The sequence below is a fragment of the Patagioenas fasciata genome, chromosome 32 (assembly GCF_037038585.1).
Source record: "Patagioenas fasciata isolate bPatFas1 chromosome 32, bPatFas1.hap1, whole genome shotgun sequence".
In the NCBI taxonomy this organism is placed as follows: Eukaryota; Metazoa; Chordata; class Aves; order Columbiformes; family Columbidae; genus Patagioenas; species Patagioenas fasciata.
This window is the reverse complement of record NC_092551.1, coordinates 3,181,141-3,208,947: the sequence shown is the minus strand read 5'-3', so window position 1 is coordinate 3,208,947 and position 27,807 is coordinate 3,181,141. Positions and strand designations below refer to the sequence as shown.

General features: G+C 54.2%; 3 protein-coding genes and 1 pseudogene across 3 annotated transcripts in view; 2 read left to right on the top strand and 2 right to left on the bottom strand.

Moving 5' to 3' along the window:
- LOC136113941 (LIM homeobox transcription factor 1-alpha-like) overlaps nucleotides 1-8,066 on the top strand; it is a 30,099-nt gene extending 22,033 nt beyond the window's left edge. Inside the window, exons 7-9 of the mRNA XM_065859210.2 lie at nucleotides 244-373; nucleotides 1,404-1,562; nucleotides 2,541-8,066. Coding sequence (XP_065715282.1) covers nucleotides 244-373; nucleotides 1,404-1,562; nucleotides 2,541-2,695 — 444 coding nt within the window. The 3' untranslated portion in view covers nucleotides 2,696-8,066. The remainder of the gene's footprint in view (nucleotides 1-243; nucleotides 374-1,403; nucleotides 1,563-2,540) is intronic.
- Nucleotides 5,367-9,803, bottom strand: CHCHD5 (coiled-coil-helix-coiled-coil-helix domain containing 5). The gene is made up of 4 exons (XM_065859226.2): nucleotides 9,671-9,803; nucleotides 9,463-9,603; nucleotides 9,170-9,321; nucleotides 5,367-7,432 (listed from the first exon to the last, which is right to left on the bottom strand). Coding segments are annotated over exons 1-3 (294 nt in total). The 5' UTR covers nucleotides 9,673-9,803; the 3' UTR covers nucleotides 5,367-7,432; nucleotide 9,170.
- Nucleotides 8,684-8,802, bottom strand: LOC136114023 (5S ribosomal RNA; annotated as a pseudogene).
- A 44-nt stretch (nucleotides 9,804-9,847) lies between the features above and the next one.
- ATP13A1 (ATPase 13A1) lies at nucleotides 9,848-27,767 on the top strand. The gene is made up of 26 exons (XM_065859202.2): nucleotides 9,848-10,193; nucleotides 11,262-11,351; nucleotides 12,444-12,634; nucleotides 12,948-13,020; nucleotides 13,153-13,308; nucleotides 13,420-13,489; nucleotides 14,040-14,146; nucleotides 14,744-14,873; nucleotides 15,133-15,188; nucleotides 15,701-15,827; nucleotides 16,055-16,192; nucleotides 16,683-16,803; nucleotides 17,478-17,635; nucleotides 18,397-18,572; nucleotides 18,687-18,797; nucleotides 19,249-19,374; nucleotides 19,620-19,728; nucleotides 20,125-20,324; nucleotides 21,277-21,373; nucleotides 22,097-22,278; nucleotides 22,521-22,635; nucleotides 22,820-23,016; nucleotides 24,478-24,620; nucleotides 25,590-25,701; nucleotides 25,896-26,039; nucleotides 27,451-27,767. Exons 1-26 carry the CDS (start codon nucleotides 9,876-9,878, stop codon nucleotides 27,559-27,561), a joined length of 3,558 nt encoding a protein of 1,185 aa, XP_065715274.2. The 5' UTR covers nucleotides 9,848-9,875; the 3' UTR covers nucleotides 27,562-27,767.
- The last annotated feature ends 40 nt before the right edge of the window (nucleotides 27,768-27,807 follow it).

Sequence of the window (27,807 nt, the reverse complement as noted above, 5' to 3'; positions counted from 1 at the left end):
CGCTATAGAAAGACTAGAAGGATTTCCCACTTCTAGAAGTTGAAAACACATCTAATTTTGCAAGAATTTAAGGGTGAAAACAGAAAATACGTGGCTCTGGCAACCTCGTTTTGTAGTAAAACAAAGTCCTTTGTTTTCTAAACGGCATCTCCCACAAAGATAAAGTGTCAGCTCCATTTCTCATGTTGTGTTCAACACAACCTCGCTCAGAACCTCAGCCCCGGCGTCTCGCTGTCCTTGCAGATGAAGAAGATCGCGCGCAGGCAGCAGCAGCAGCAGCAGCAGCAGGAGCAGGAGCAGCTGGGGAACCCTCGCCTGGGCACGGGGAGAGGGACCGGGCGCAGCAGCCGGCAGAGCAACGATGACAGCGAGGGTGAGGAGGCGCTCGGGGGCTGCGGTTGGGGAGCACGGGGTCCGCTCGAGTGGTCAGTGGGTCAGAGGGGTTCTCCTGCCACTCTGCTCTGCCCTTGAATAAAGGGTTTAGTTCAGATACTACCAGGATATACTTGGGAAACATATATATATATATGTACGCATATATATATATGTAATATATACAACTGTACCACCCTGAGAACGCCTGATCTTGTCTGATCTGGGAAGCTAAGCAGGGTCAGGCCTGGTCAGTGCTTGGATGGGAGACCAATGGTACCTGGGGTAGATTAGAAGGGGGTGGTCAGTGGGTCAGAGAGGTTCTCCTGCCCCTCTACTCTCCCCTTTAGTTCAGATACTATCAGGATATACTTGGGGAACATATATATATACATATATATAATATATACAGCCATAGCACCCTGAGAATGCCCCATCTGGTCTGATCTGGGAAGCTAAGCAGGGTCAGGCCCGGTCAGTGCTTGGATGGGAGACTAAAGGGACCTGGGGTAGATTAGAAGGGGATGCTCAGTAGGTCAGAGAGGTTCTTCTGCCCCTCTACTCTCCCCTTTAGTTCAGATACTATCAGGATATACTTGGGGAACATATATATATACATATATGTAATATATACAGCCATAGCACCCTGAGAACGCCCCATCTGGTCTGATCTGGGAAGCTAAGCAGGGTCGGGCCCGGTCAGCGCTTGGATGGGAGCCCAGCTGGGAATAGCGGGTGCTGTGGGCTGAGCCAGCACTGGGCCCTTGTGGCCAGGAAGCCAATGGGACCTGGGGGGGATTAGAAGGGGGTGGTCAGTGGGTCAGAGAGGTTCTCCTGCCCCTCTGCTCTGCCCTGGGGAGGCCACATCTGGAATAGTGTGTCCCATCTGGAATAGTGTGTCCAGTTGTGGCCCCTCAGTTCAAGGACAGGGCCACCTTCCTGTGTCACCTCAGCTGGGTGTCCCCGCTCCGGGGGGGTTGAATGATGTGAATAACGTTATCGCGACGTTGCCCCACTCGTTGTGTTTTTAGATGGCGGAAGCGTCCACGGCCTGGATGGCCTCATGGTTCCCTACCCCAGGATCCCCCAGCAGCAGCTTCTGCCCCTGGACCAGAACGGCTACAGCACCGATTTGTACCGACAAGGGCTGACGCCGCCCCAGCTGCCCGGGGACCACCTGCACCCCTACGGTAGGAAACCGCCCTCTCTTTGCATTAAAACCGACTGTAGCAGCACAAATCGTGACAAAGCTGAGCCTACTGGGGCTGCTGATGAAGGCAGCGAGTGCTCCATAGACCTTGGGCTTTAAGCCATTTTGACCCTGAGGTGATTTCGGTGCCATTTTGAGTCCTGAAGTGATTCTGGCGCCATTTTGAACCCTGAGGTGATTCTGGTGCCACCATTTTGAGCCCTGAGGTGATTCTGGCACCATTTTGGACCCTGAGGTGATTCTGGTGCCATTTTGATCCCTGGGGTGATCTTGGCGCCATTTTGACCCCTGAGGTGATTCTGGTGCCATTTTGAGCCCTGAGGTGATTCTGGCGCCATTTTGAGCCCTGAGGTGATTCTGGTGCCATTTTGACCCTGAGGTGATCTTGGCGCCATTTTGACCCCTGAGGTGATTCTGGCACCATTTTGATTCCTGAGGTGATCTTGGCGCCATTTTGGACCCTGAGGTGATTCTGGTGCCATTTTGACCCTGAGGTGATTCTGGTGCCATTTTGATCCCTGAGGTGGTCTTGGCGCCATTTTGACCCCTGAGGTGATTTTGGTGCCATTTTGATCCCTGAGGTGATTCTGGCACCATTTTGACCCTGAAGTGATTCGGGCGCCATTTTGGACCCTGAGGTGATCCTGCCGCCATTTTGACCCTGAGGTGATTCTGGTGCCATTTTGACCCTGAGGTGATTCTGGCGCCATTTTGAGCTCTGAGGTGATTCTGGTGCCATTTTGACCCTGAGGTGATCTTGGCGCCATTTTGACCCTGAGGTGATTCTGGTGCCATTTTGGACCCTGAGGTGATCCTGCCGCCATTTTGACCCAGAGCTGAGGGGCCCACAACCGCCCCCAGGCTTCGTGCTTTTCCTCCCCAGTGTCCCGTTCAGGTCACTGCCCTGTCCCGCTCATCCAGCGCTGCCGCCCCCATTCCCTTCTCCTCCCTCTTCCAGACTCGGAAGGAGTTTTTCACGACATGGACAGCGACAGCATCGGCCACCTTGGCGACTGCCTGCTGTCCACGGCCGACGCCAACCTGCTCCAGGCTCGCGTGGGCAACCCCATCGACCGACTCTACTCCATGCAGAGCTCCTACTTCACCTCCTGACCATGGACAAGCTCCCAGTTCTTCACGAGGATCTCGGGGGGGGATGCTGCTCCGAATTCACGAGGAGGAGGGAACAGAAACAAGACTGAGACCTTCACAGACATTCCTTGAGCACAACGGAGGAGGCAACACATCTACGGAGACCTTTCGCAGCCTGAAGGACTTCGCATCGCCTCTCTCCTCTTTTCCTAGCCACGAGTAGATCGATGGTATCATGTTTAGCTGTAACTTTAGCAGTTTGTCCAGTGTTTAAGCTTTCGAGCGTTCTGTCCCGCCAACAAAGCCTGGCCCAGCTAAGCAGAGCTGCCCATGACCGTAGGAGGTGCCCTTCCCACAAAAACCCGCTTTATTTAAGCCTGGCTTGCGGCCGAGCTGCTCGCTGTGCTGGTTTGCCCATCCACCTGCAGATTTGGTGGGACCAGGTTCATTTTCAACAGCAAAATCCAAGCTCCTGAGGCATCTCAGGGTCACCGCTGCTGCTTCGGAGATTTGCTACGCATCGGTCGGCCCAGGACGGTGTTGGAACGTTTGACGTTACCGAAACGCTCAGTAGCTTGGCCGTTGATCGAAATGACGACGCTGGGGCAGCCGCTTCGAGAAATGACAGAATATTTATCCTCTGTTTGCCCAAACGGACAAGTTCTTGACCAAACTGCTGCGACTGTGTGCTCACCCACCCCTAAGAAGCGAACCAGAAAACCCCCTCGAGCCGTGTGTTACTTTTAGAGCCTCTTGCACTAGAGACGCTCTCAGTTTAGCTTAAATTTTAAGAGAATGTTACAGTGAACTATGTGCAAATTGGTGTTGCTCCCAACTACCAGAGCCGCCTTCACCCCCCTCTCTTTCTTCTTTGTGATCTCGTGCTGTGATGTGCCGATGGTTTTTTTTTTTAATTGCATGTACGTTCGAAAATAAAAGGCAAAGCAGAAAAGAACGCAAGGCGGAAAGCTGCGGGTCGCGCGCACGAGCGCTCGGCCGGCTCCCCGTGGTCAGCCTGCGCTTCTCGCCTTTCCCAGGAGCCGTTGATCCTGGAGCAAAGGAGAAGTGGTGCTGTTTGTACCGTCACAGGCGGCGAACGCAACAGCCGGAGCCGCAGGGGGTTACAGGAGGAACTACAACCCCAAATGATAAATATTATGGGGAGCTGTGCTAAACCTGGAGCTGCTGAGGTGGAGTCTGATGCGACACAAACTCAAGAGCCAGGGGTGAAATTTATACCCCATAATCTAGGAAAAATAAAAGAAAAATAAATAAAATAAACCAGAAAACACCCTGACACCCGGTTTGCTTAACAACAAAACGCACATCGGACCCAAAACCAGAGCGGAGAAGAGTTAAAAGTGGAGAAAACGGAGCCGGGAGATGGAAACCAAGCAGAGAAGCTTCGTGCACTTGCTTCCATGAGTTTACCCTTCTCAAATGAGGTACAAGAAATGAAGAGAACACTTCTCCACTTGTTAAATTGCAGCTCCCTTCCAGTTTGGAGGTCGGATTCTGCCTCAAATGAGCAGGAAGGTGGACACCGAGCGCCACCGTTGACGCTGCCACAGCCCAAACGTTGCCACGCGAGTCCTGCTGCTGCTCTTATCAAACGGTTTTAGCACCCAGAGCCAGTTATCGGAGCTCGGTGACCACGGGGGAAGCTGCTCCAAGTGGGAATTCAGTCTCATGGCCATCGTGGGGCTTGGGGAATGTGAATATTCAAGAGGAAAGAGTAGAAAGAGCCGCAGCGGAGCGAGGAACAGAACCACACACACCTTGGGCAACACCCGCGGGTTTGGGCATCTCTGTGGAGTCAAGAGATAGCACGGAATGAGCAGGACACGATCTGGGGGGAGTTTGGGGACGCTGTTTCTCTCCCGCTTTGCAAACGGGTGAATAAAGGTGAATGAGGACCCCGGCGAGGTGATGGGGATCAAACGCTCCCTCTGCCCACAGCGTTTAAATCAACTGGACAGCAGCCAAGGCAAGCAAACGTGTGCGAGAGGGGAACGCGGGTCCGCCAGCAGCACTAAATCTCTCCCCGCGGCCGCGGCCACCAAAGGAACACGCTGATTTATGGTTCCTTTAAGCGAGAGAAGCGGAGTGGAAAACGAGAATATTTTCTGGGTGAAAAATTAAAAGAGGTGGTTGTGTTAGTTCCTCGTTCTGGCAGCGACAGGGTGGCGTTTGCCTTAGCGGTTGGAAAGTTCCACTCCAAAGGAGAAGCGACATCAACGGGAGTTAAAGCAACAGGCTGAAAAATGCCCTGTTGCGCTTAACTTCTCATTCAGAGAGATGTAAATGGAGGAGAAACAAAGCAGAGAATTAACTGACCTAATGATCCTTGGTTTTCTCTTAGTTAAGGACCTCAGGACTCCTTGCATGTGTTAATTAATTATCTCTCGTTGCCCACCAGCCCAGGTGTTATTGATGAGTAACCAGAGACACAGAACACGTTACAATTGGCTTCCAGGGCCACTCGGATAAACGGGGGGTGAATTAAAACAGAAAACACCTGATATCCAGTTTGCTTAATGGCAAAATGAGCATTGGACCCCAAACCAGAGCAGAGAAGAGTTAAAAATGGAGAACACAGAGCCGGGAGATGGGAACCAAGCAGAGAAGCTTCATGCACTTGCTTCCATGAGTTTGTCCTCCTCAAATGAAGCACAAGAAATGAAGAGAATGCTTATTGCGTTCCTAATTTGTTTAATTACCCAGTTTACACCTTGTAAAAGATACCGGAGCAACCAACGCTCCTTTTAGCTTTAATTTCTGGCCTCGTTTCCAGCGACAGCCCAAGGGCTGGGTGTGGGAATCATGGTTTTCCCCATGGATCAGCAGTGAGAGATGCACATTCTTCATTCGTATTTCCTCAGCGTTTCCCGACCGCAGATGGAAAAGCGACGGAGCAGCTTCTTCCCCCTCTCTGCAGCACCAAGTGATGAAAACCCCGGAGAATTTGGCTCATGGGTGACACCAGCAGCTCGGTGGTTATTAATGTGTTAAAGCGAGAAGTAATAGAGCGGCTCAGGCTCCGGAGGAGGTAGAACTGGGCTTAGGAGGGGGCCCAGCGCACCTTCAACATAATGAAAAATGGCTTTGCTGCTGCCAGGCTGACATTTCAATACAAAGTCAACAACACAGAAAGCACCTTCGCTCTCTACATCCTTAATAGAGCCATTCGCAGCACGGGCCTCCGCCACCAACGGGGTGCTGCTGCCAAAAGACTCCCTAAAAACCCATTTCTCCTCCTTTTCTGGTAGCGTTTGCCCTCTCCCTACATTCATTTTCGTCTTTTTCCTCCCAAATTTCTGCCGTTGCATTTCAAACGCAGGTTATTTGATAAAAGGAGTTTTCTACAAGTGTGTATCGATGTTTTTAGACCAGACCCAAGCGCTTTCCTTACGTTTCCGTCGCTGCTGAGATGGCCAAAGCGCCGCCCTTGTAAAGCTGGAAGAGATCGACTCCAATCTGTTGTCCACCCCCCAAGAGGACTTAAAACTCTGCCCAACTGCAAAATGCCGAGTGGTGTTTGCCAACCGCTGGACTTAGGCCTGGCTTAAAGTCAGGACTAACGCACCCCAGGGAGGGGGTTCGAACCAATGGGAACTGAGTCAAGCCAAGTTTCCCCATCCACACCTCACCCTCTCTTAGAGGTACAAAAAACCCTCACGAACGTGGCAAAACTCTACTGAACGCTCCAAGAAACGCTCTGCTGGTGCTTCTGGAAACCAGGGGGGCTTTGGTTCCCTGGAATTCTTCCGGAAAACCAAGTTCTGACTGCAGAAAGAGGCAAAGCTGCTCCTGGAAGCTGCACTGGTCCAATTAAGCCACGGCGGTTTGCTTCTCCTCCCTCAAACCCAGCTCAAGTGCCCCAAAGGACTTTGTGAGGTTTAAACCTTTTGCTGGGGGACGATTCTCAGCCCCACGTCACCGATATTCAATAACCCACAGGGATTTTCAGACACAAACCACTGCCTCACAACCCCCAAATCTCAATCCGTTCGTTAGACCCGCTGTTGTTTTCTTGCGTTGTTTTAATTCTGTTTTCCAGCAGTTCCAGCCCACAAACCGCCTCTCCTTAGAGCTGGGCTTTGTTAGGACAAGGTGGGCGCCCCCTCCGCTTAGGAAAGTCTCGGTCGCATGTGGATGGAGCGGTTGCTGCTCAGGGATCCGTGGGTTTCCTGCTGTCTCCAAGACTCCCTCTGCTGTCCTAAATCAGCAGACGAACCAGGGCTACAACCCCACACGGCCTCCCCAAAACCAGGACCTGCGTAGGATGTTTTCAAGCAGATTTAGTCAAAAAAATGTTAGTCCAGCTCAAGGAGCAGCTCCTGTCACCAGTGGGAAAAGCCACGGGTGGTTTTGGATCTTGAAAAGTGTTGTGGGGGTGTTTGTTTTTTAATATTGTGCTTAATTACCGAAGGAAGCGTCAACGAACAGACCGCGAAAATAGACGGAAGGGCTGGTTTTAGCTTTTGGTTCTTATTCAAAGCATCTGCTGCTGATCCTTGTGTGTCGCTCCGAGATGGTTGTGTTGTTTATTTACTCCTAAGGTTTTTAGAGGCAACTTGGGCAGCCAAAATCCAGCGTTGCAGGCACGCGGATGCTGATGGGTCAGGAACAGCCGCTCAGAGTCCAGAAAACCAAGACAACCACAAGTTCATTTCCCAGAGGGTAAAACCCAGCCCTGGGACGACGCTCAGAGCACAGGAAGGTTGTTCATTCGCTCCTCAGGATGAACTTTAACTCCTATGAATAAAACACCACAAATAAAAGCATCAGGGAGGTCCGTGCGGACGCAGCGCGCTCGGTATGAGGGACATTTAACCCACGCGGCCGTTTCTATACGTTCGGTAACACGCTATTTGTTTTAATATCGCTCCGTAGGCATTCACAAGATCTTCAGCAGAGCCGCGAGCTGACCTACGCCAACGAAACCAATCCCTTTAATTCCTCTACTAAACTAATTAACAGATTTGGACAAAGAGCATTATTTGACCTCCCCAAGGTGCTTTCACCCCGGAGCCTTTCGCCACAGATTTAATCCGACACCGAAACAAAAGCACATTCAGAGAAAGACGCTGTTGCGTTCACAACCACAACGGCCCCGTGCGCATCACGTACACCCCAATAATCCAAAAAATTACCACTTTTAGGCCAGATCAACTGCCTGGCCGCGCTCTCTGTTTTTCTAAGACAAGATGGGAAGGTGGGTGGGAGATAAATAGGGGTCTCTGTGTATTTTAGGCTGGACTGTTCCACTCCAGCTGGTTAAACGCGCAGCTCCCCGGTGCACACGGTTGTCAGGATTCAGATCACAGCCCTTCAGTGCTTAAAAGGGGCCGATAATAAAGATGGGGATGGGCTTGTTGTGACAGGACAAGGGGTGATGGTTTCAAAGAATCACAGGGGTTGGAAGGGACCTCAAAGCTCATCCAGTGCAACCCCCCAAGAGCAGGAACACCAGGCTGAGGTGACACAGGAACAGGGAGGGGTTGGATGTCGCAGAGAAGGAGACTCCACAACCCCCTGGGCAGCCTGGGCCAGGCTCTGCCACCCTCACCCCAAACAAGTTCCTTCTCCTATTTAAGCAGAACCTCCCGCGTCCCAGTTTGCACCCATTGCCCCTTGTCCTATTGTCACCGATGGCTCCATCCTCCTGACACCCCCCCTTTCCATATTGATCACCATTAATGTCACCCCTCAGTCTCCTCTTCTCCAGCTCCAGAGCCCCAGCTCTTTATCCCTTTCCTCACACGGGAGATGCTCCACTCCCTCCAGCATCTTGGTGGCTGCGCTGGACTCTCAACAGTTCCCTGTCCTTGAACTGAGGGGCCACAGCTGGACACACTATTCCAGATGTGACACACACTAGTCCAGATGTGGCCTCCCTAGGGCAGAGCAGAGGGGCAGGAGAACCTCTCTGACCCACTGACCACCCCCTTCTAATCCCCCCCAGGTCCCATTGGCTTCCTGGCCACAAGGGCCCAGTGCTGGCTCAGCCCACAGCACCCGCTATTCCCAGCTGGTCTCCCATCCAAGCACTGACCGGGCCCGACCCTGCTTAGCTTCCCAGATCAGACCAGATGGGGCGTTCTCAGGGTGGTACAGCTGTATATATTATGTATATGTATAAATATATGTTCCCCAATCATATCCTGATAATGTCTGAACTAAACCCTTTTTTCAAGGGCAGAGTAGAGGGCTCCATCCTCCTGACACTCCCCCTTTCCATATTGATCACCATTGATGTCACCCCTGTTCTCCAGCTCCAGAGCCCCAGCTCTTTATCCCTTTATTCACATTTTTACGCTGTGGGTGGTGAGATCCTGGCCCAGGTTGCCCAGAGAAGTGGAGACACCCCAGGCTGGATGGGGCTCTGAGCAACCTGAGTTCCTGAAGATGGTGGGGACTGCGCTGGATGAGCTTCAAAAGTCTCCTCAACCCCTATTATTCTATGAAAACGACCTGCAGCCCATCACCCACCTCAGGCCGAGCCCTTCACCCGGTCAGCGCAGAGCAGGAAGGCGTTGACGTGGTCGCTGCAGTTGGTGACGGTGGCTTCGTTCTCCTTCAGACACTGCTCGAAGGCGGCGAACGGCCCCGCGCAGTCCCGCCGGATCTGCTGCACGATGGGGCTGCGGGAGAACCGCGGAGCCTCAGCTCCGGAACGCGAGCGGCCCCACGGCTCAGCCCAGCCCGGTCCCACGGCCCAGCCCAGCCCGGTCCCACGGCCCAGCCCAGCCCGGTCCCGTTACCCTCGTTACCCCCGCACTCACTGCGCGGCGGCGCAGCGGGAAATGCTGAGGCGCAGCCCGTGACAGTCGCGCTGCCACGATGCCGGGCTGGCGGCCACGCACCGCCCGTACTGCTCCATCTCGTCGCGGCAGTAACGCGCCGTGATCTCCAGAGCCGCCTGCCTGCGGGGACACAGCACCGTTAACAGGGCCCAACCGAGCCCGACCCCCGCCGCCGCTCACAACTCACATGCCGCCGGTAAAACGCCGCCGTACGTACGCGCCGTTTCCGCCGTACAGCTGCGCGGTTTCCGCCGTACGGCTGCGCGCATGCGCGGCCTCGGCGGTGCAGCGCTCTGATTGGTCGCTGCTCAAGCGCCGGACGCCCCGGGAGCCACCCCCCCTCTCCCTCCCCGCCGGAAGCGGAAGTGGACAGGTTGCGGCTTTCTCGGAAGATGGCGGCGGCCGCGCCGGCTCCGGTGGACGAGCTGGTCTCGTCGGTCACTCTGTACCGGCGGCGGCCGCGGCTCCTCCACGGCACCGTCTTGCCGTTCGTGGCGGGGCTCTACCCGGCGTGGCTGTGGCTGTGGGGCCCGCGCGTGTGGGCGGCGTGGGGAGAAGCGGAGGAGGAGGAAGGGCCGGGAGCGGGCCCGCGCCCCGCGCTCCCCGAGGCCGCGCTGCTGGCGCTCGCCGCGATCGGCGTCGTTCACCTGCTCACGGCGCTCTCGGGGCTGTGGTCGGTGCACGCTCACTGCGCCCTCACCTGCGTCCGGGTGAGTCCTGGGGCTGCGGGACCGGCCGCACCAAGAGGCCTGCGGGGCCGGGCGGTTCCTTCCGCTGCCCCCGGGCTCCTTTGGTGGGTGGGAGCTGCTGAGGGCGCGGAGGCGCTCGGGCTTCATGGGGAGGGTGTTTCTTGTAGCGTGGTAGAGCCATGAGGGCCGATAAGACACAAACGTGATGGGAGCGACTGAGGGAACTGGGGGTTCAGCCTGAGGAACAGGAGCTGAGGGGAGACCTCACTGTCTACAGCTACCTGAGAGGCGGGTGGAGCGCGTTGGGCTCTTCTCCCAAGTGACAGGACGAGAGGAAACGCCTCAGGTTGTGCCAAGGGAGGTTTAGATTGGATATTAGGGAAAAATCCTTCGTGGAAAGGGCTGTGGGGCAGTGGTGGAGTCGCCATCCCTGGAGGGGTTTCAAAGGTGTTTGGAGGTTCTGAGGGACGCGGTTTAGTGCTGGAGTTGGGTTGTGATCCCGAGGGGCTGTTCCAACTGAAATGGTTCTATGAAACGCTTTGCACAGCGACGCTTCTCCCTCGGGCAGCTAAACAAAACCTTTAGGAAAGGTGCTGGGGACCAGGCTCCCCAGGGAGTTGTCGCAGCCCCAACCTGACAGCATTCAAGACGCGTTTGCCCAACGCCCTGGGACTCATGGTGTGAATTTCGGGGCTGTCGCAGGGACAGGAGTTGGACTCGATGGTCCGTGCGGGTCTCTCCACCTCAGGACATTCTGTGATGATTCTCTGGGGGGAACTGAGCGTTCAGGGCAGGACCCAGCGGCTTTTGCCGGTGTTGGTTGTTCTGCCTTTTGACGCTGGCCCAGCCGGTTGCTGTTGTAACCGTGTCTCACTGGGGCTCCGAAGCGCTGAATCTGTTTCCTGTGGTTGCACCGTACCATTTTGGGGGTGGATTGTGCTAACCGAAACGTTTTTTATGCCAACAACAGCAAAAGCATCCGACTGTGCAGAGCTGTTTTCTCCACGTCTCTCGTTGCGATCCTACACGGATTCCTCGGGCTTCGTTAAACGAATCCGCGTAACGAAGCGTCTCTCATTTGCGTTGCAGGAGCCTTGCGCTAAGAAAGCCACGCTGGCCAAAGTCGTGCCCACCCCGAACAATGGGTCGGTGGAGCTGGTGCCGCTGCACAGAGACCAGGTGAGGACGCGGCTGTCACGGGAATGGACCCTCGTCCCTTCAACCGCTGCTCGGTTTAGCGGCTTTAACTTCGATAATCAGGGAAAAATCAGCCAAAAGCGGGGACGTTCAGGGTCGCGTGGTGTTTTCTGGTGCGTGTACGCCGAGCAGAATCCTACAGTAAAGATTTAAGGGGGTTGAGGTTTCTTCGTGACTTGAGTGAGGCATTTGACACAATGTCCCACAGCATCCTCACAGCTCAACTGAGTGAGGTGACTGCGAACTGGTGAAGGGAAGAAGCCAGAGAGTCGTGGGCAATGGGGCAGAGTCCAGTTGAGCCCTGGATCCAGTGCAGTGCCCCAGGGGTCTATATTATTCAATCTATTCATCAATGATTTGGAGGAGGGAGTAGAGTGAGTGTCACCCAGTTTGCTGGTGACACCAAGCTGGAGCAGTGGTGGCACTGGAAGCTGTGCTGCCATCAGAGACCTGGACAGGCTGGAGAGGAGAAATTCAATGAAACAGAACAAGTGTAGAGTCTGGATCTGGGCAGAACAAGCCCAGGTTCAGTGTGAGTTGGGAATGAGCTGTTAGAGAGCAGCGTAGGGGAAAGGGAGCTGGGGGGCCTGGGGACAGCAGGGTGACCATGAGCCAGCACTGGGCCCTTGTGGCCAGGAAGCCAATGGGACCTGGGGGGATTAGAAGGGGGTGGTCAGTGGGTCAGAGAGGTTCTCCTACCCCTCTGCTCTGCCCTTTAGTTCAGATACTATCAGGATGTACTTGGGGAACATATATATATATACATATACATAATATATACAGCCATAGCACCCTGAGAACGCCCCATCTGGTCTGATCTGGGTAGCTAAGCAGGGTTGGGCCCGGTCAATGCTTGGATGGGAGACCAGCTGGGAATAGCGGGTGCTGGGGACCCGCCTGGACACCTTCCTGTGTCACCTCAGCTGGGTGTCCCTGCTCTGGGGGGGTTGCACTGGATGAGCTTTGAGGTCCCTTCCAACCCCTGACATCCTGTGACTCTGTGATCCTTTTTTCACCTTTTGAAGCCTTTGGGGTGCGCTCACCTTGTTTGGTTGGTTTTCCCCCTCTCCGCAGGGTGAGGATGGGCGGGAGGCTCTTTCTTTTGAGTTTCAGAAGATCAAATACTCCTATGAGACAGACGGCAAGAAACAGTTTCTTCCTGTGGCTTTTCCCGTGGAACACCCACTGTGTTATTACCAGAACGCCCGTGGGTACCAGGAGGACAAAGAAATCCGAGCGGCAGAGAAGAAATATGGCACAAACAAGTAGGTTTTCCAGCAAGTATCCCGGTGTGTTGGGAAAAACAGCGTTAAACCACAATTCCACTCTTGTTTCTTTTAAACTTCAATTATTCCCAGTACTTCAAATTTCTTTAAGGACAGAGAATTGTGTTGGTCCAAGCGGTTTCCTCCAGGGGGGCTGTAAATGGGGATTAATTGCATATGATAAATTAACTGAACCAAAGGGATTGAAAATAGGGAGATTGTGGGTGTTCGGGTCCGACAGCTGAGGTTTTGCGTTGGGATTTTGCTGTGAATCTGCAAAGTTTTGGTTGATAAGGGTTCAATCCTTTCCCAGGGCTGAGATGGTGGTGCCGGAGTTCTTGGAACTCTTCAAAGAAAGAGCGACAGCTCCGTTCTTCGTCTTTCAGGTAAAATAACCCAACAAAAAGAGATGTGATTACTTCTCCCTGCTAAAATTGCTTGCAAATAAACCCCAGCAACAAAAGACCTTTGTTTTCTCGGGGACATTGGAGTAATTCCAGCGTCGCGTTCCCCGCCAGGTGTTCTGCGTGGGCCTGTGGTGCCTGGATGAGTATTGGTACTACAGCGTTTTCACCCTCTCCATGCTGGTGGCGTTCGAAGCTTCTCTGGTCCAGCAGCAAATGAGGAACATGTCGGAGATCCGAAAAATGGGCAACAAGCCCTATATGATCCAGGTAATCAGACCCGCAGCGGATTGTGCATGAAGTTTTTGGCTTGTTGTTCCCATTTCCCATCTTTTCCCTCCAATCCTGTTTCCTAAAGTGGTTTTATTTCATTTCCTACAGGTTTACAGAAACCGCAAGTGGCGCCCGATTTCCAGTGACGAGATTATTCCCGGGGACATCGTTTCCATTGGTAACGGTTTGCTTGATGGTTGTTTAAAAACCGGGTTCTTTGCGGCGCGTTCGGTTGTGTGGTGAATTGAATTAGGTGCAAAATCCCGACGGTCTCGCTCGGGCGCTTCGGGGACTTTGATTTGTAGGCGTCACAGCTCAAGGGTCCAAGAGATTAATTGGGGGCTGGATCTCTTGGACCTGCTGCCCGTCTTAAAGGCAAATACCGAGATTAAATCAGTCTCAGATTCTGCAGAGCGTGAAGGTGAAGAATTCCCTTCCTGCTGATGATTTTCCTGGAAGGGGACGGGCGGATCTGTCTCTTGACCCTTTTAAAGCGCTTTCACCCCCAATTGTGGTGCCTGAACGACAATAAGAACAAAGCGATTTGATTTTATACTTCCCTGATCTCAACAGAGACCAAATAACATTCAAACCTTTTCATTTCTCAGCCACACCGGGGCAGACTTGGCAGGTTTGAAGCTTTAGGGGTCTCCCGTCTCTCACCTAAACAGTGGGAGAGCTCTGCTGCACCATGGCCAAACGCTTCTTGGTTTTAATCTGAATCGCAGGCCGGTCCCCCCATGAAAACCTGGTGCCGTGCGACGTTCTGCTGCTGCGCGGGAGGTGCATCGTGGACGAGGCGATGCTGACGGGCGAGTCCGTGCCGCAGATGAAGGTCTGTGCAATATCCTCTGCGTCCCCCCCTTGTTGCAACCCGCCCAAGGAGGAATATCCGAGCCTATTCGAGCCGCTGCGGCATTTCCAAGGGCGAATGATCTCTTGGTGCGAGCGCTGGCCTGAGCGACCCGCTCCATTTGTTACCGGCTCCCTATCAGTGATTAATGGGCGCCGGTAAATGAGAAACAGCAACGGCTGGTTTGGCTGGCGCTGAATCCAGCCCGTGGGTCTGAACTCGGGCTCTGCCATCTCCCACGCATTCCCTGCTCTGGATTCCTTTGGCTGGGTAAAGGTGGGAGGAGGAACAAGTGCAGAGCGCTTCAAAGCCCCGAATCCTCCTTTTTGTGGCTTAAGTAGTACGTGCAGAGCCTCTCTTGCCAAATTCAGCGTGGTGAGCGTGAACGAGTCCCCCAAAAGCGGCATTTCCGCAGATGCCAGGCACTAAACCCAGGAGCCGAACGGTCTGTTATGATCTAGATTCAGCTCAGGTCGCTTCGGCTGAAGCTGAGAGCATCACGTGGGATAAAACCAGAATATAATCCTTTAAATATGCTTGTTTAGAGCTGTGATTCTGAGCCTGAGCGCTGTCCCGCAGGAGCCCGTGGAGGATCTGAACCCGGAACACGTCCTGGACATGCAGACAGATTCCCGGTTACACATCATCTTCGGGGGAACCAAAGTGGTGCAGCACATCCCTCCCCAAAAAGCCAGCACCGGCCTGAAACGTATGTACCTACCCCAATTCCCTCGGAGACGGCGCATTGTGCGCTCACAGATTTATTCCGACAGCTCAACGCGACTTCTGGAGGGTGTTATTGACTCATTTTCCTATCACTTATTATTTGACTACCATGATATTCTACAATATTAAAGTTGACTCCTTCCCCTTGCGAGCGAGAGGAGGGTGCAGCTTTGAGCGCGTGTTCCCCGTTGCAAGGCTATAAAAGATTTGCGTTAGATTTATAACCCTCGTTCCCGTTGCAGCCGTCGATAACGGGTGCGTGGCGTACGCTCTGCGAACCGGCTTCAACACATCCCAGGTAAGGTGTGAACGCGCCTTCTCGCCTCGGTGGTGCTGGTTGCGTCTCTAGCGCTCGAATCCTTAACGTACAGCAATGGGAAATAGAAATCAGGGCATGAAATTAACTTGTTTGCAAGAGGAATAAATAAAGGTGGTGAAATAGTTTGATACAAGGGTTTGTTTGTGAGAGGCTACAGCTCCTGGTTATCCCTGTTTCTGTGGTTATAATAGTTAGGAAAAGGCATTTGAGTGTGTGTGTGGAGATTGGAGATGTGAACCTGAGCTTTTCCAATTGAAAATTAAAGGCTGCATTAAAGAAATCATCGACCAAAGTGACGCAGCACGAGTTTGAGCATTTTTTAACGGCTTAATTATCAGTGAGTATGAAGAGAATCACAGAAATGGGCATAATTTTCAGGCTCTGGCACCAAAACACCACAATGTGCTTTTAAGCTTGGCTTCCACCGCTATATTTACCGACCCGCTGCGTGGTGCGGAGCGCGCTTCTCACACTGAGCACCCTTTCCGCAGGGAAAGCTGCTCCGTACCATCCTCTTTGGGGTGAAGAGAGTGACGGCCAATAACTTAGAGACCTTCATTTTCATCCTGTTCCTGTTGGTCTTCGCCGTGGCCGCTGCCGCCTACGTCTGGATCGAAGGTGAGGTTTCTTGCCCCTTTCTGGGTCTCTACGTGGGATTTGTACCAAAACATTTAGGGCGATCGATGTTATTTCTGGGAGTTAAGGATATATGGGTTGGGCTGTATAAGTGGTTCAGCGTTCTGGGTGCTTTTCTCACCCTTCTGAGGTAGATGAGCTTCTCGTTGTAGTTCTGGGGGGCACACGGGTTGAGAACAAGGGGTTCAGGCCTCTGTCTCGTTCCATAGGCACCAAGGATCCCAGCAGGAACCGCTACAAGCTCTTCCTGGAGTGCACGTTGATCCTGACATCGGTCGTTCCCCCTGAGCTTCCCATTGAGCTCTCGCTGGCCGTCAACACCTCCCTCATCGCCTTGGCCAAGCTTTGTAAGTACCGAGCCTAAAACGCACAAAGATAGGAGCGACTTGTCACGTCGGGGAGGGAATGAGGGTGAAATGACAGCTGTGAGCATCCCGTCGTGGCTTTTTTGGAGCTGATCAGGGAATCTCCTCTCCCTCCCTCTCCCCTCCCTCTCCCCTCCCTCTCCCCTCCCTCTCCCCTCCCTCTCCCCTCCCTCTCCCCTCCCTCTCCCCTCCCTCTCCCCTCCCTCTCCCCTCCCTCTCCCCTCCCTCTCCCCTCCCTCTCCCCTCCCTCTCCCCTCCCTCTCCCCTCCCTCTCCCCTCCCTCTCCCCTCCCTCTCCCCTCCCTCTCCCCTCCCTCTCCCCTCCCTCTCCCCTCCCTCTCCCCTCCCTCTCCCCTCCCTCTCCCCTCCCTCTCCCCTCCCTCTCCCCTCCCTCTCCCCTCCCTCTCCCCTCCCTCTCCCCTCCCTCTCCCCTCCCTCTCCCCTCCCTCTCCCCTCCCTCTCCCCTCCCTCAGACGTGTACTGCACGGAGCCCTTCCGCATCCCCTTTGCCGGCAAAGTGCAAGTTTGCTGTTTTGACAAAACCGGCACGTTAACCAGCGACCACCTCGTAGTGAGAGGAGTAGCCGGGCTCAGGTAGGTCCTGCGGGGGTTTTGCTACCTGATTTTTAGTATCATCGCCTCATTTTGGTTGGAAAAGCCCTTTAAGATCATGGTGTCCACCCACAACCCACCCCCAGCACTAAAATGGCCCCAAGAAGCTCCTCTGTTCACCCCCCAGTGATGGCGGCTCCAGCTCTGCCCTGGGCAGCCTGTTGAACGCCCCACAGCCCTTTGGGGAAGAAATCACCCCCAATTTCCACCCTCAACCTCCCCTGGTGCAACTTGAGGCCGTTTCCTCTCCTCCTATCACTTTATTTCCCTTGTTCTGGGCTATGGGCACTGTCGCCGAGACCTTTGTGGCTCCTCCATGCAGTAACATCCTGCGTCCTCATTCCACGCCCATAACGAGCCGTCCTTGACGACTCAACGCCGCAGCAGAGCCGTCCGAGCCCTTTGCTTCTAAACCTACTTCAGTGCGTTAATTCAGGCCCCTGTTTCTGGTTTTCTGCTCCAACCCAGTTTGCTTTGGACGCCGGGCAAAAATTAGGGGGTTTGGCACCGCTTGTTTTGAGCCAGCGCCAGGTTTCTTCCGCCTTTGATCTCCCCATGAGAAGCTCCACTGTTTACCGCCTTACAGCAGGAATTTGGCCGAGATAACGTGAATGGGCTCTGTTTATTGACGTTGTCCCCATCTTGAACGCCGGCAGGGATGGGAAGGAGGTGACGCCGGTGTCCGACATCCCTGTGGAAACGCACCGAGCCATCGCCACGTGCCACTCGCTGGTGCAGCTGGACGACGGGACGCTGGTGGGAGATCCCCTGGAGAAGGCCATGCTGATGGCCGTGGACTGGACCTTAACCAAAGGTAAAACCCCTTTCCGCTCCACCCGAGCCCCATTCACACCGCGCCGGGTTCTTGGGGAGGCGACGCCGATAACGTTGGTTTGGCAGCTCCGAGCGGGACGTTATGTGGTTTATGGAGGTTCGAGGAGTGAATTGCAGCTGGTGCGATGCCAGGAGGTGGGTGGGGGCAATAGAAATCCCCACCCTGTGCGTCTACAGGGCAGCAAACAGCAGAAATCCACTCTCAGCGCTGCAAATCTGCGGCTCTTTGGTGCCTCTTAGCCCTCCTTGTCCTCGCTAAAATCAGAGCGTGAGCGGCACAACCACAGTGTGAACACAATGTGGGTTTTAGCGTCGTTCTGGAGGCTTTTTGCTCTGAGCTCTTGTATTTCGCGTTCCTGGGGAGCTAGAGGAGAAATCTGCCACAAGCACAATGTGCACATCCCGCTGAACCCTGTGTCATTGTGGGTTTTGCGTCTGGATTTTTACCTGTGATAATAATACACGCTACAAATGCACCTTCACCCGCCACGTAGCTGTTTGTAGTGACACACAGGGGCGTCCCCATCACTTCTACCCCCTCCTTGTGCACACGAGACTTTCCAGCTCTGTTCTTGTGTCTAAAAGAGGAAATTCCTATGGTCTTGGTGACCTGTGTGTTCCTCTGGGACCCGAAATTCGTATGATCTCGGTGACCTGTGGGCTCCTCTGGGACCCAAAGGGAGGGATGTTGCTTTTGATACCGAGAGACCTTTCAGGATTTCCTGATCTGTTTGTTTCCAGATGAGAAAGTTTTCCCCAGAAGTATTAAAACTCAGGGACTGAAAATTCACCAGCGCTTTCATTTTGCCAGTGCCCTGAAGAGAATGTCTGTGCTGGCGTCGTACGAGAAGATCGGCTCCACTGAGCTCTGTTACATTGCAGCTGTGAAAGGGGCCCCGGAGACGCTGCATAAGATGGTGAGAGCATCTCCCTGCGACAGGAAGGGCCTTTTTAACGAGAAACGCTGAAATATGCTACAAAACCACCTTTGGAGCTGTATTAACGTGGTGTTTTCCATGCTTCTTTCCCAGTTATCTCAGTGCCCGAGCAACTACCACGCGGTCCACACTGAAATCTCACATGAAGGGGCGAGAGTGTTGGCCCTGGGCTACAAAGAGCTGGGACACCTCACTCACCAGCAGGTATTTCCATCTCGTTCAGCCTTCAAATCCAAGTCCTGCTAAAGGAAACGGGGATTTCTAAGAGCGGTTGGGGCTCTTTGGGGGATGCGGTTGCCTAAAGCTGCTCTAACCGCGTTGGTTTTGAGCATCTGGATCTTCTCGGTGTCGCTTTGCGCTCCCAGCTTTGAATTCCTGCACATTACCCGTCAAAACCTCGGTTTCTTTTGTAAAGCGGCGTCAATTCTTTCCTTATAACGGCTGAAATTTTAGCTGCAAACGCGGTTTTACGTGGATGGGCGCTTGGAAGTGTTTTCTGTGGAGCTTTTCAAAGCAGCGGCGGATGCTCCAGGGTCGCTTTGCGCATCTCGGAGCGGCGGTTGCGTTTCTGGCGGCGCTTTAATTGCGATCAAGCGCCGTCGGGCGAGAAAACAGAGCGGCAGGTAATGCTTTGTTCACCAATTTGCTTCGGCAGGTGAGAGAGATGAAGCGCGAAGCTCTGGAGTGCGACCTGAGGTTCGTGGGATTCATGGTGGTCTCCTGTCCTCTCAAAGCCGACTCCAAATCGGTCATCAGGGAGATCCAGAACGCGTCGCACCGTGTAAGCAACGCTTTGGGATTTTGGGGCTGAAAACCTTTGCGAAGGCGACGGTTTCCCCGTGGTGAAAGATCGCGTGGGTATGATGGTGTCGCTTTGCGATTTGCTTTGACCCGGAGGAATAACCTGCAGGGAACCCACAGCACCCACGCTACGCAGAGATCTTTCCATCCCAAAGAGAACTCGCTGCGAAATGCCGCTCGCCCTCCTTTAAACTGATTATTTGACCCTTCTCGCTTTCCCCTCAGGTAGTGATGATAACGGGGGACAATCCGCTCACCGCCTGCCACGTGGCGCGGGAGCTGCATTTCCTCCAGCGGGAGCACACGCTGGTCCTGCAGCCTCCTGGGAGCACAGGTAACCCATCCCGTGTTGAAAACAGCTCCGCGTTCCGGGGTTCAACAACCAAAGCCATCCGCGTGGCGACGCCGATGGAGGAAACCAATCCTCCTGTCCTCCTCGCTCTGTTTTGCGGCTTGGAGGGCGCCGTGCTCCAAAATGGAGCCGGCTGAGCACCGAATCACCGAAATAATAGCAGCTCAGCTCCTTGCTGTGCGGGTTCTGAGGGAGCTCGGAGGCAGAGAAGCCACGTGAAGGCCGTTTTGAGTTGCGATGCGGACGTGGCGCTGTAGCAAGAAGCGAAACGTCTCGCGTCCCGCGCACCGAGCGCCCGCGACCGCCGGGGTTTGGTGTCTTTTGGGCGCGTTTCTGGCGGCCGTGCAGGTTGGCCGGAGCTCAGGCGTCTCTCTGCAGGCTCCGGCTGGCAATGGCGGTCGGTGGACGGCGCCGTGGCGCTGCCGGTCCTGCCGGCGTCCCTGCGGGAGCTGACGCGGCGCTACGACCTGTGCGTGACCGGCGAGGGGCTCGCGCACCTGCAGGCTCTGGACAGGCAGCGCCTGCTGGAGCTCATCCCGCACGTGCAGGTGTTCGCGCGGGTGGTGCCGAAGCAGAAGGTGAGAGGTTTCGGCTGGATACAAAGGGCAAGTGGAGAGTCTTGTATCGAGGCCAAAAAACCCAAAATTGGCTCCCCTGGGGCCGCTATTTTGGGCCCTGAGGCGACTTTGGGCGCCGCTTTGGGCCCTGAGGCGCTTCTGGCGCCGCTTTGGGCCCTGAGGGGATTCTGGCGCCATTTTAAATCCTGAGGTGATTCTGGGCCCCACGTCGGGCCCTGAGGGGATTCTGGGCTCCATGTTGGGCCCTGAGGGGATTCTGGGCTCCATGTCGGGCCCTGAGGGGATTCTGGGCTCCATGTCGGGCCCTGAGGGGATTCTGGGCTCCATGTCGAGTCCTGAGGGGATTCTGGTGCCACCATTTTGATCCCTGAGGTGATTCTGGTGCCGCCATTTTGATCCCTGAGGTGATTTTGGCGCCATTTTGATCCCTGAGGTGATTCTGGTGCCGCCATTTTGATCCCTGAGGTGATTCTGGTGCCGCCATTTTGATCCCTGACGTGATTCTGGCGCCATTTTGAGCCTTGAGGTGATTCTGGTGCCACCATTTTGATCCCTGAGGTGATTCTGGTGCCACCATTTTGATCCCTGAGGTGATTCTGGCGCCGCTTTAGGCCCTGAGGTGATTTTTGGTGCCATTTGGAGGCACTTGGGGGTCGCTCCCTTGTTCTCCTGCCCCTCTGCTCTGCCCTGGGGAGGCCACATCTGGAATAGTGTGTCCCATCTGGAATAGTGTGTCCAGTTGTGACTCCTCAGTTCAAGGACAGGGCCACCTTCCTGTGTCCCCTCAGCTGGGTGTTCCCGCTCCGGGGGGTGTTGCACTGGATGAGCTTTGAGGTCCCTCCAACCCCTGATATCCTGGGATTCTATGAATCCAGCGAGTTCCTTAGACCCGAAACGCTTGGCCCAGCCGGGGCCTCGGAACCGATTCTCCCCACACATTTCCATCCCGCAGGAGTTCGTCATCACGGCTCTGAAGAGCCTGGGCTACGTGACCCTCATGTGTGGCGACGGCACCAACGACGTGGGGGCCCTGAAACACGCGGACGTAGGTGAGTCCGCACCCACTCGGGGCTCACGCTCCTCATTCCTCTGCTCTTTGGAGGGTTGCGGTCCATTCCTCCTCGGTTTCTCCCCCCTAAGCTTTACCTCAGCAAACAGAACGTGGCTCAAGTCCCTGCCCGCCAATCTCTGGGTAGAAACAGCGATTGGGACTCCTGCTTGGTGAAAATGCTCTGCCGGTGAAGGGATTACACCCCATTTTCCCTCCAGCTCGTATTTAACCCCCATTACACCCCATTTCCCCCACAGCTCACGTTTTAACCCCCATTACACCCCATATCTCCTCCAGCTCATGTTTGTACCCCCATTACACCCCATTTTCCTCACAGCTCACGTTTTTACCCTCTTATTATACCCCTTTTTCCTTCCGGCTCACATTTTAACCCCCATTTCACCCCATTTCTCCTGCAGCTCACGTTTTAACCCCCATTACACCCCATTTCCCCCACAGCTCACATTTTAACCCCCATTACACCCCATTTCCCCCACAGCTCACGTTTTAACCCCCATTACACCCCATTTCCCCCACAGCTCACATTTTAACCCCCATTACACCCCATTTCCCCCGCAGTTCACGTTTTAACCCCCATTACACCCCATTTCCCCCGCAGCTCACGTTTTAACCCCCATTACACCCCATTTCCCCCACAGCTCACATTTTAACCCCCATTACACCCCATTTCCCCTCAGCTCCCGTTTCTCTGCCCTCACAGGGGTGGCCCTGCTGGCCAACGCTCCCGAGCGGCTCCCGGAGCGGAAGAAGCGGCCTCGGGACGGTGCCAGCGACGCCAGATCCGCGTTGCCGACCACGGCGAGCGGCGCCGTCAAACCCACGTCCCGCGGCGCCAAGCACCGGGTCCTGTCCCAACGGGAGGAGCAGTTGGCCATCCAGAGGGTTGGTAACCATGTGGTTTGCTTCTCCTTCCTCTCCGTTCCTCCTCTGGTTTACCGGAGAGCTGGAAATAACGGGATGTGCTGGGAAAAGACTGGATTTGCGTGGCCGGAATGAGCAAAACGAGCTTTTCCAGCCAATCCTCCAATTCATGGAGGTTTCTCAGGTTGTGGGAGAGGATGGTGCGAGATCCCAATGGATCCCAGGTGCTGTAACCACATTGATCTCGCTCTTATTCCCCGCAGGAGCGCATCAGCCAGGTCCTGAGGGATCTGGAGGAGGAGCGTGTGCCGGTGGTGAAACTCGGTGACGCCAGCATCGCCGCCCCCTTCACCTCCAAGCTCTCGTCCATTCAGTGCAGTAAGTTTGCGCCGGGCGCCGAACAACCCATCCGCACCTTTCCTGCGTCTAATAACCCAAAACGGAGGGGAGAAACACCCCCAAAGCTGCAGCATCACCTGCTGTGTTTCCAAGGAGCCCTAGGGATGTTTCTTAGACAGGGATGAAGCCCCAAAACCCGTCTGTGTTCCCTCTCGCTCCTCAGTCTGCCACGTTATCAAGCAAGGGCGCTGCACGCTGGTGACGACGCTGCAGATGTTCAAGATCCTGGCGCTCAACGCGCTGATCCTGGCCTACAGCCAGAGCGTCCTCTACCTGGAGGGCGTGAAGTTCAGCGACTTCCAGGCCACGCTGCAGGGGCTGCTCCTGGCCGGCTGCTTCCTCTTCATCTCCCGTTCCAAGGTGAGCGCAGGGCACAGAGTCACAGGGTGTCAGGGGTTGAAGGGACCTCAAAGCTCATCCAGTGCAACCCCCCAAGCGGGAACACCCAGCTGAGGTGACACAGGAACGTGGCCCTGTCCTTGAGCTGAGGGGCCACAACTGGACACACTATTCCAGATGTGGCCTCCCCAGGGCAGAGCAGAGGGGCAGGAGAACCTCTCTGACCCACTGACCACCCCCTTCTAATCCCCCCCAGGTCCCATTGGCTTCCTGGCCACAAGGGCCCAGTGCTGGCTCAGCCCACAGCACCCGCTGTTCCCAGCTGGGCTCCCATCCAAGCACTGACCGGGCCCGACCCTGCTTAGCTTCGCAGATCAGACCAGATGGGGCGTTCTCAGGGTGCTATGGCTATATATATTATATATATGTATATATATATGTTCCCCAAGTATATCCTGATAGTATCTGAACTAAAGGGCAGAGCAGAGGGGCAGGAGAACCTCTCTGACCCACTGACCACCCCCTTCTAATCCCCCCCAGGTCCCATTGGCTTCCTGGCCACAAGGGCCCAGTGCTGGCTCAGCCCCCAGCACCCGCTATTCCCAGCTGGGCTCCCATCCAAGCGCTGACTGGGCCCGACCCTGCTTAGCTTCCCAGATCAGACCAGATGGGGCGTTCTCAGGGTGCTATGGCTGTATAAATACATATATATATATATATGTTCCCCAAGTATATCCTGATAGTATCTGATCTAAAAGGCAGAGCAGAGGGGCAGGAGAACCTCTCTGACCCACTGACCACCCCCTTCTAATCCCCCCCAGGTCCCATTGGCTTCCTGGCCACAAGGGCCCAGTGCTGGCTCATGGTCACCCTGCTGTCCCCAGGCCCCCGAGGTCCCTTTCCCCTGCACTGCTCCCCAATAGGCAGCATCGCCCAAGAATCCCTCTTTATAAAGACCCATTTATTTTAATAAGCAAACGCTCTGCAGCGCTGGTGAGGGGGTTTAGTCTGGATTTGGGTTTGGCTTTTGTTTCGGGGTTTTCTTGGGGGTTTGGTTTGGATTTGGGTTTAGGTTTTGTTGTCGGGGTTTTCTTGGGGGTTTAGTTTGGATTTGGGTTTAGGTTTTGTGTCGGGGTTTTCTTGCCAGGTTTAGTTTGGATTTGGGTTTAGGTTTTGTGTTGGGGTTTTCTTGGGGGTTTAGTTTAGATTTGGGTTTGGGTTTTGTGTCGGGGTTTTCTTGGGGGTTTAGTTTGGATTTGGGGTTTGTTTTGGGGTTCTCTTGGGGGTTTAGTTTGGATTTGGGTTTGAACAAAGGAGCATCTCATGATTTCAGGCTCATTCCTGAACCTTCGCTCAGTTTAATTGGGGGGCTTAACGAAGCTTTGGGGGGGTCTCACATCCACCCAAAGCAAAACTCACCCCGGCGTTTCCCGTGTAACACAAATTCGAGTGGAGACGCTCGAACCCGCTTTCCTTTCGCAGCCCTTGAAGACGCTTTCCAAGGAGCGGCCGCTGCCCAACATCTTCAACCTGTACACGGTGCTGACGGTGCTGCTGCAGTTCCTGGTGCACTTCCTCAGCCTGGTGTTCCTGTACCGCGGCGCCCAGGCGCGCAGCGGCGCCAGGTCAGCCGGCAAACGCCATAAAACCCATCGGAACACATCTCGTTTCTGGTTTGGGAAAGAGAAACCGGTGATGAGCGGTGTTTGCAGCGCCTGTGGTGCCGCTCTGAGCTGTACCAGTACGGGTGTTGGGGAGCAAACTGGGTTTTGCCCAACAAACTGGGTTTACACAAGACTTAAAGAAACTGTGGTTGGTGCCAGGGAGGCTCCGTGGTCTGGGTCCTTCTGAGCCTGGTCCCCCTCATTTCTCCTTGTCTTGTCCCCCCCCATCTCCCCTTGTCTTGTCCCCCCATTTTGGCCTTGTCCCCCCCATCTCTCTATGTCTTGTCCCCCCATTTCTCTTTGTCTTGTCCCCCCTATTTTGGCCTTGTCCCCCTATCTCCACTCGCTTTGTCCCCCCCATTTTGGCCTTGTCCCCCCATCCCTCTCTGCCTTGTCCCCCCATCTCCCTCTGCCTTGTCCCCCTCTCTCCCCTCACCTTGTCCCCCCAATCTCGGCCTTGTCCCCCCATCTCTCTTTGTCTTGTCCCCCCTCATTTTGGCCTTGTCCCCCCATCTCTTCTTGTCTTGTCCCCCCATCTCTCTTTGTCTTGTCCCCCCATCTCTCTTTGTCTTGTCCCCCCTCATTTTGGCCTTGTCCCCCCATCTCTTCTTGTCTTGTCCCCCCATTTCAGCCTTGTCCCCCATCTCTCCTTGTCTTGTCCCCCCATTTCAGTCTTGTGCCCCCATCTCGCCTTGTCCCGTGCCCCCATTTTGCCCTTGTCCCCCCATTTCAGCCTTGTCTTGTCCCCCCATTTCAGCCTTGTCTTGTCCCCCCATCTTGTCTTGTCCCCCCATCTCCCCTTGTCTTGTCCCCATATCTCTCCTTGTCCTTCGATCTTGCTTTGTCCCCCCAATCTCCCCCTTGTCCCCCCATTTTGGCCTTGTCCCCCCATTTCCCCTCACCCCCTGATCTCTCCCCATTCTCCTGCAGGCAGGAGGAGTTTGTGGACCTGTACAAGGAGTTTGAGCCCAGCCTGGTCAACAGCACCGTCTACATCATGTCCATGGCCATGCAGATGGCCACCTTCGCCATCAACTACAAGGCAAGTCGCGCTTAAACCCCTTAAATCCCATCTCCAGCAGCACCGCAGAAGCGCTTTTTGTGATTAAACTGCAATAATATGAAACAAATCGCTTTGTCAACGCTCTGCGGGGGTAACGCTCTCATTTTGGAAGGAGCCGCGTGTCCCGAAGTGCTTGGTGAGAGTCTTGTGAGGTTTTCTCGGTGCCGTTTCAGGGCCACCCGTTCATGGAGAGCCTGCGGGAGAACAAACCACTGCTCTGGAGCATCGTCCTGTCCGGCCTCACCATCGTGGGGCTGCTCAGCGGCTCCTCCCCGGAGTTCAACGCGCAGTTCGGCCTGGTGGAGATCCCCGCCGAGGTGAGCGTGACGGCGCAGCCCCAGAGAAACCGGCTGTTAGCGCAGCGTCGGGCACTAATAACTCGCAGCAGCGCTAATTAGGAAGGATCTCAGAGTGCGAGCGTGGCGCCGCGATCCCGCTGAAGCGCTGGGTTTATTTGCTGTGAAATCTTGGATGATTTAGTGATTTGGGTGATAGGAAGAGCTTCAAGCTCTAGTTCAGCAGAGGCTGAAAACAGCCTCGAGATTCCTTATATTGGGCTTTTTTCCCCTCTAAAATACATTTAGTTGCAAGGAGAACTTGAGTGGAATTGATGTCAAACTTGAGATGTCTTATGTTTGGGCTCTTTTTGCCTCTAAAATACATTTGGTTACAAGCAGAACATAAGAACCGAGCGGGATTAAAGGTGTTGATGTCAATGAACACCCAGACAAAACAGGTGGTGAGTTCTTAATGTTTAAGCTCAATCAACATTGGGGGTGACAGACTCGATTCCTTAAGCTTTGGGCTTTTTACCATCAAATACCTTTGGTTTCAAGGAGAATTTGGGTAGGATTAGAGACGTTGATGTCAAAGAGCATCAAGTGATGGGTTCTTAGTGTTTAAACTCGATTGAAACCGGGAGCAACAGCCTTGAGATTCCTTAAGCTTTGGGCTTTTTTACCTCTAAATTACATTTGGTTACAAGCAGAACATAAGAACCGAGCGGGATTAAAGGTGTTGATGTCAATGAACACCCAGACAAAACAGGTGGTGAGTTCTTAATGTTTAAGCTCAATCAACATTGGGGGTGACAGACTCGATAACTTAAGCTTTGGGCTTTTTACCATCAAATACATTTGGTTTCAAGGAGAATTTGGGTGGGATTAGAGACGTTGATGTCAAAGAGCATCAAGTGATGGGTTCTTAGTGCTTAAACTCGATTGAAACCGGGAGCAACAGCCTCAAGATCCCTTAAGCTTTGGGCTTTTTTACCTCTAAATTACATTTGGTTACAAGCAGAACATAAGAACCGAGCGGGATTAAAGGTGTTGATGTCAATGAACACCCAAACAAAACAGGTGGTGAGTTCTTAATGTTTAAGCTCAATCAACATTGGGGGTGACAGACTTGATTCCTTAAGCTTTGGGCTTTTTACCATCAAATACCTTTGGTTTCAAGGAGAATTTGGGTGGGATTAGAGACGTTGATGTCAAAGAGCATCAAGTGATGGGTTCTTAATGTTTAAACTCGAGCGACACCAGGAGCAAGATTCCTTAAGTTTTGGGCTTTTTACCATCAAATACCTTTGGTTTCAAGGAGAATTTGGGTGGGATTAGAGACGTTGATGTCAACGAACATCAAGTGGTGGCTTCTTAGTGTTTAAACTTGGCTGAATCACCAAAACGGGGAGGAAAAGGGGATTAATGGGTTGCGTTTTGGTGTCCCCAGTTCAAGGTGGTGATCACCGAGGTGCTCCTGGCCGACTTCTTCTTGGCTTTGCTGGTCGACCGGATCCTCCAGCTCCTGCTGGGCAGCGCCAAACTCAAAGTGCCTTCATGAGCGGGATCCACATCAACGCGACACCGGGGGGAGGCCGCGTTTGGCCACCCCCATCGTTCTGACACCAACCCACGGAACCACCTCTACAAACAACCCCTTTTTAACACCCCCGGGACGCCGCACGGGGGTTTTGTACCAACCGCCCTAAACGTTTCGAGGAAACACACAGAATTTGGTAACTAAAGGGAGAATCGCTGTGTTTTGAACGGTGTTTGCAACATCCTTTGCGGGGGGGCGGGGAGAGCG

Coding starts and splice junctions, on each gene's coding strand:
- CHCHD5 (XM_065859226.2), bottom strand. Junction 9,322..9,462: donor TCCCGCTGCGCCGCCGCGCA/GTGAGTGCGGGG, acceptor GTTCTCCCGCAG/CCCCATCGTGCAGCAGATCC.
- ATP13A1 (XM_065859202.2), top strand. CDS start 9,876: ATGGCGGCGGCCGCGCCGGCTCCGGTGGACGAGCTGGTCTCGTCGGTC. Junction 20,325..21,276: donor GGGTGGTGCCGAAGCAGAAG/GTGAGAGGTTTC, acceptor TCCATCCCGCAG/GAGTTCGTCATCACGGCTCT. Junction 22,279..22,520: donor AGCAGTTGGCCATCCAGAGG/GTTGGTAACCAT, acceptor TATTCCCCGCAG/GAGCGCATCAGCCAGGTCCT.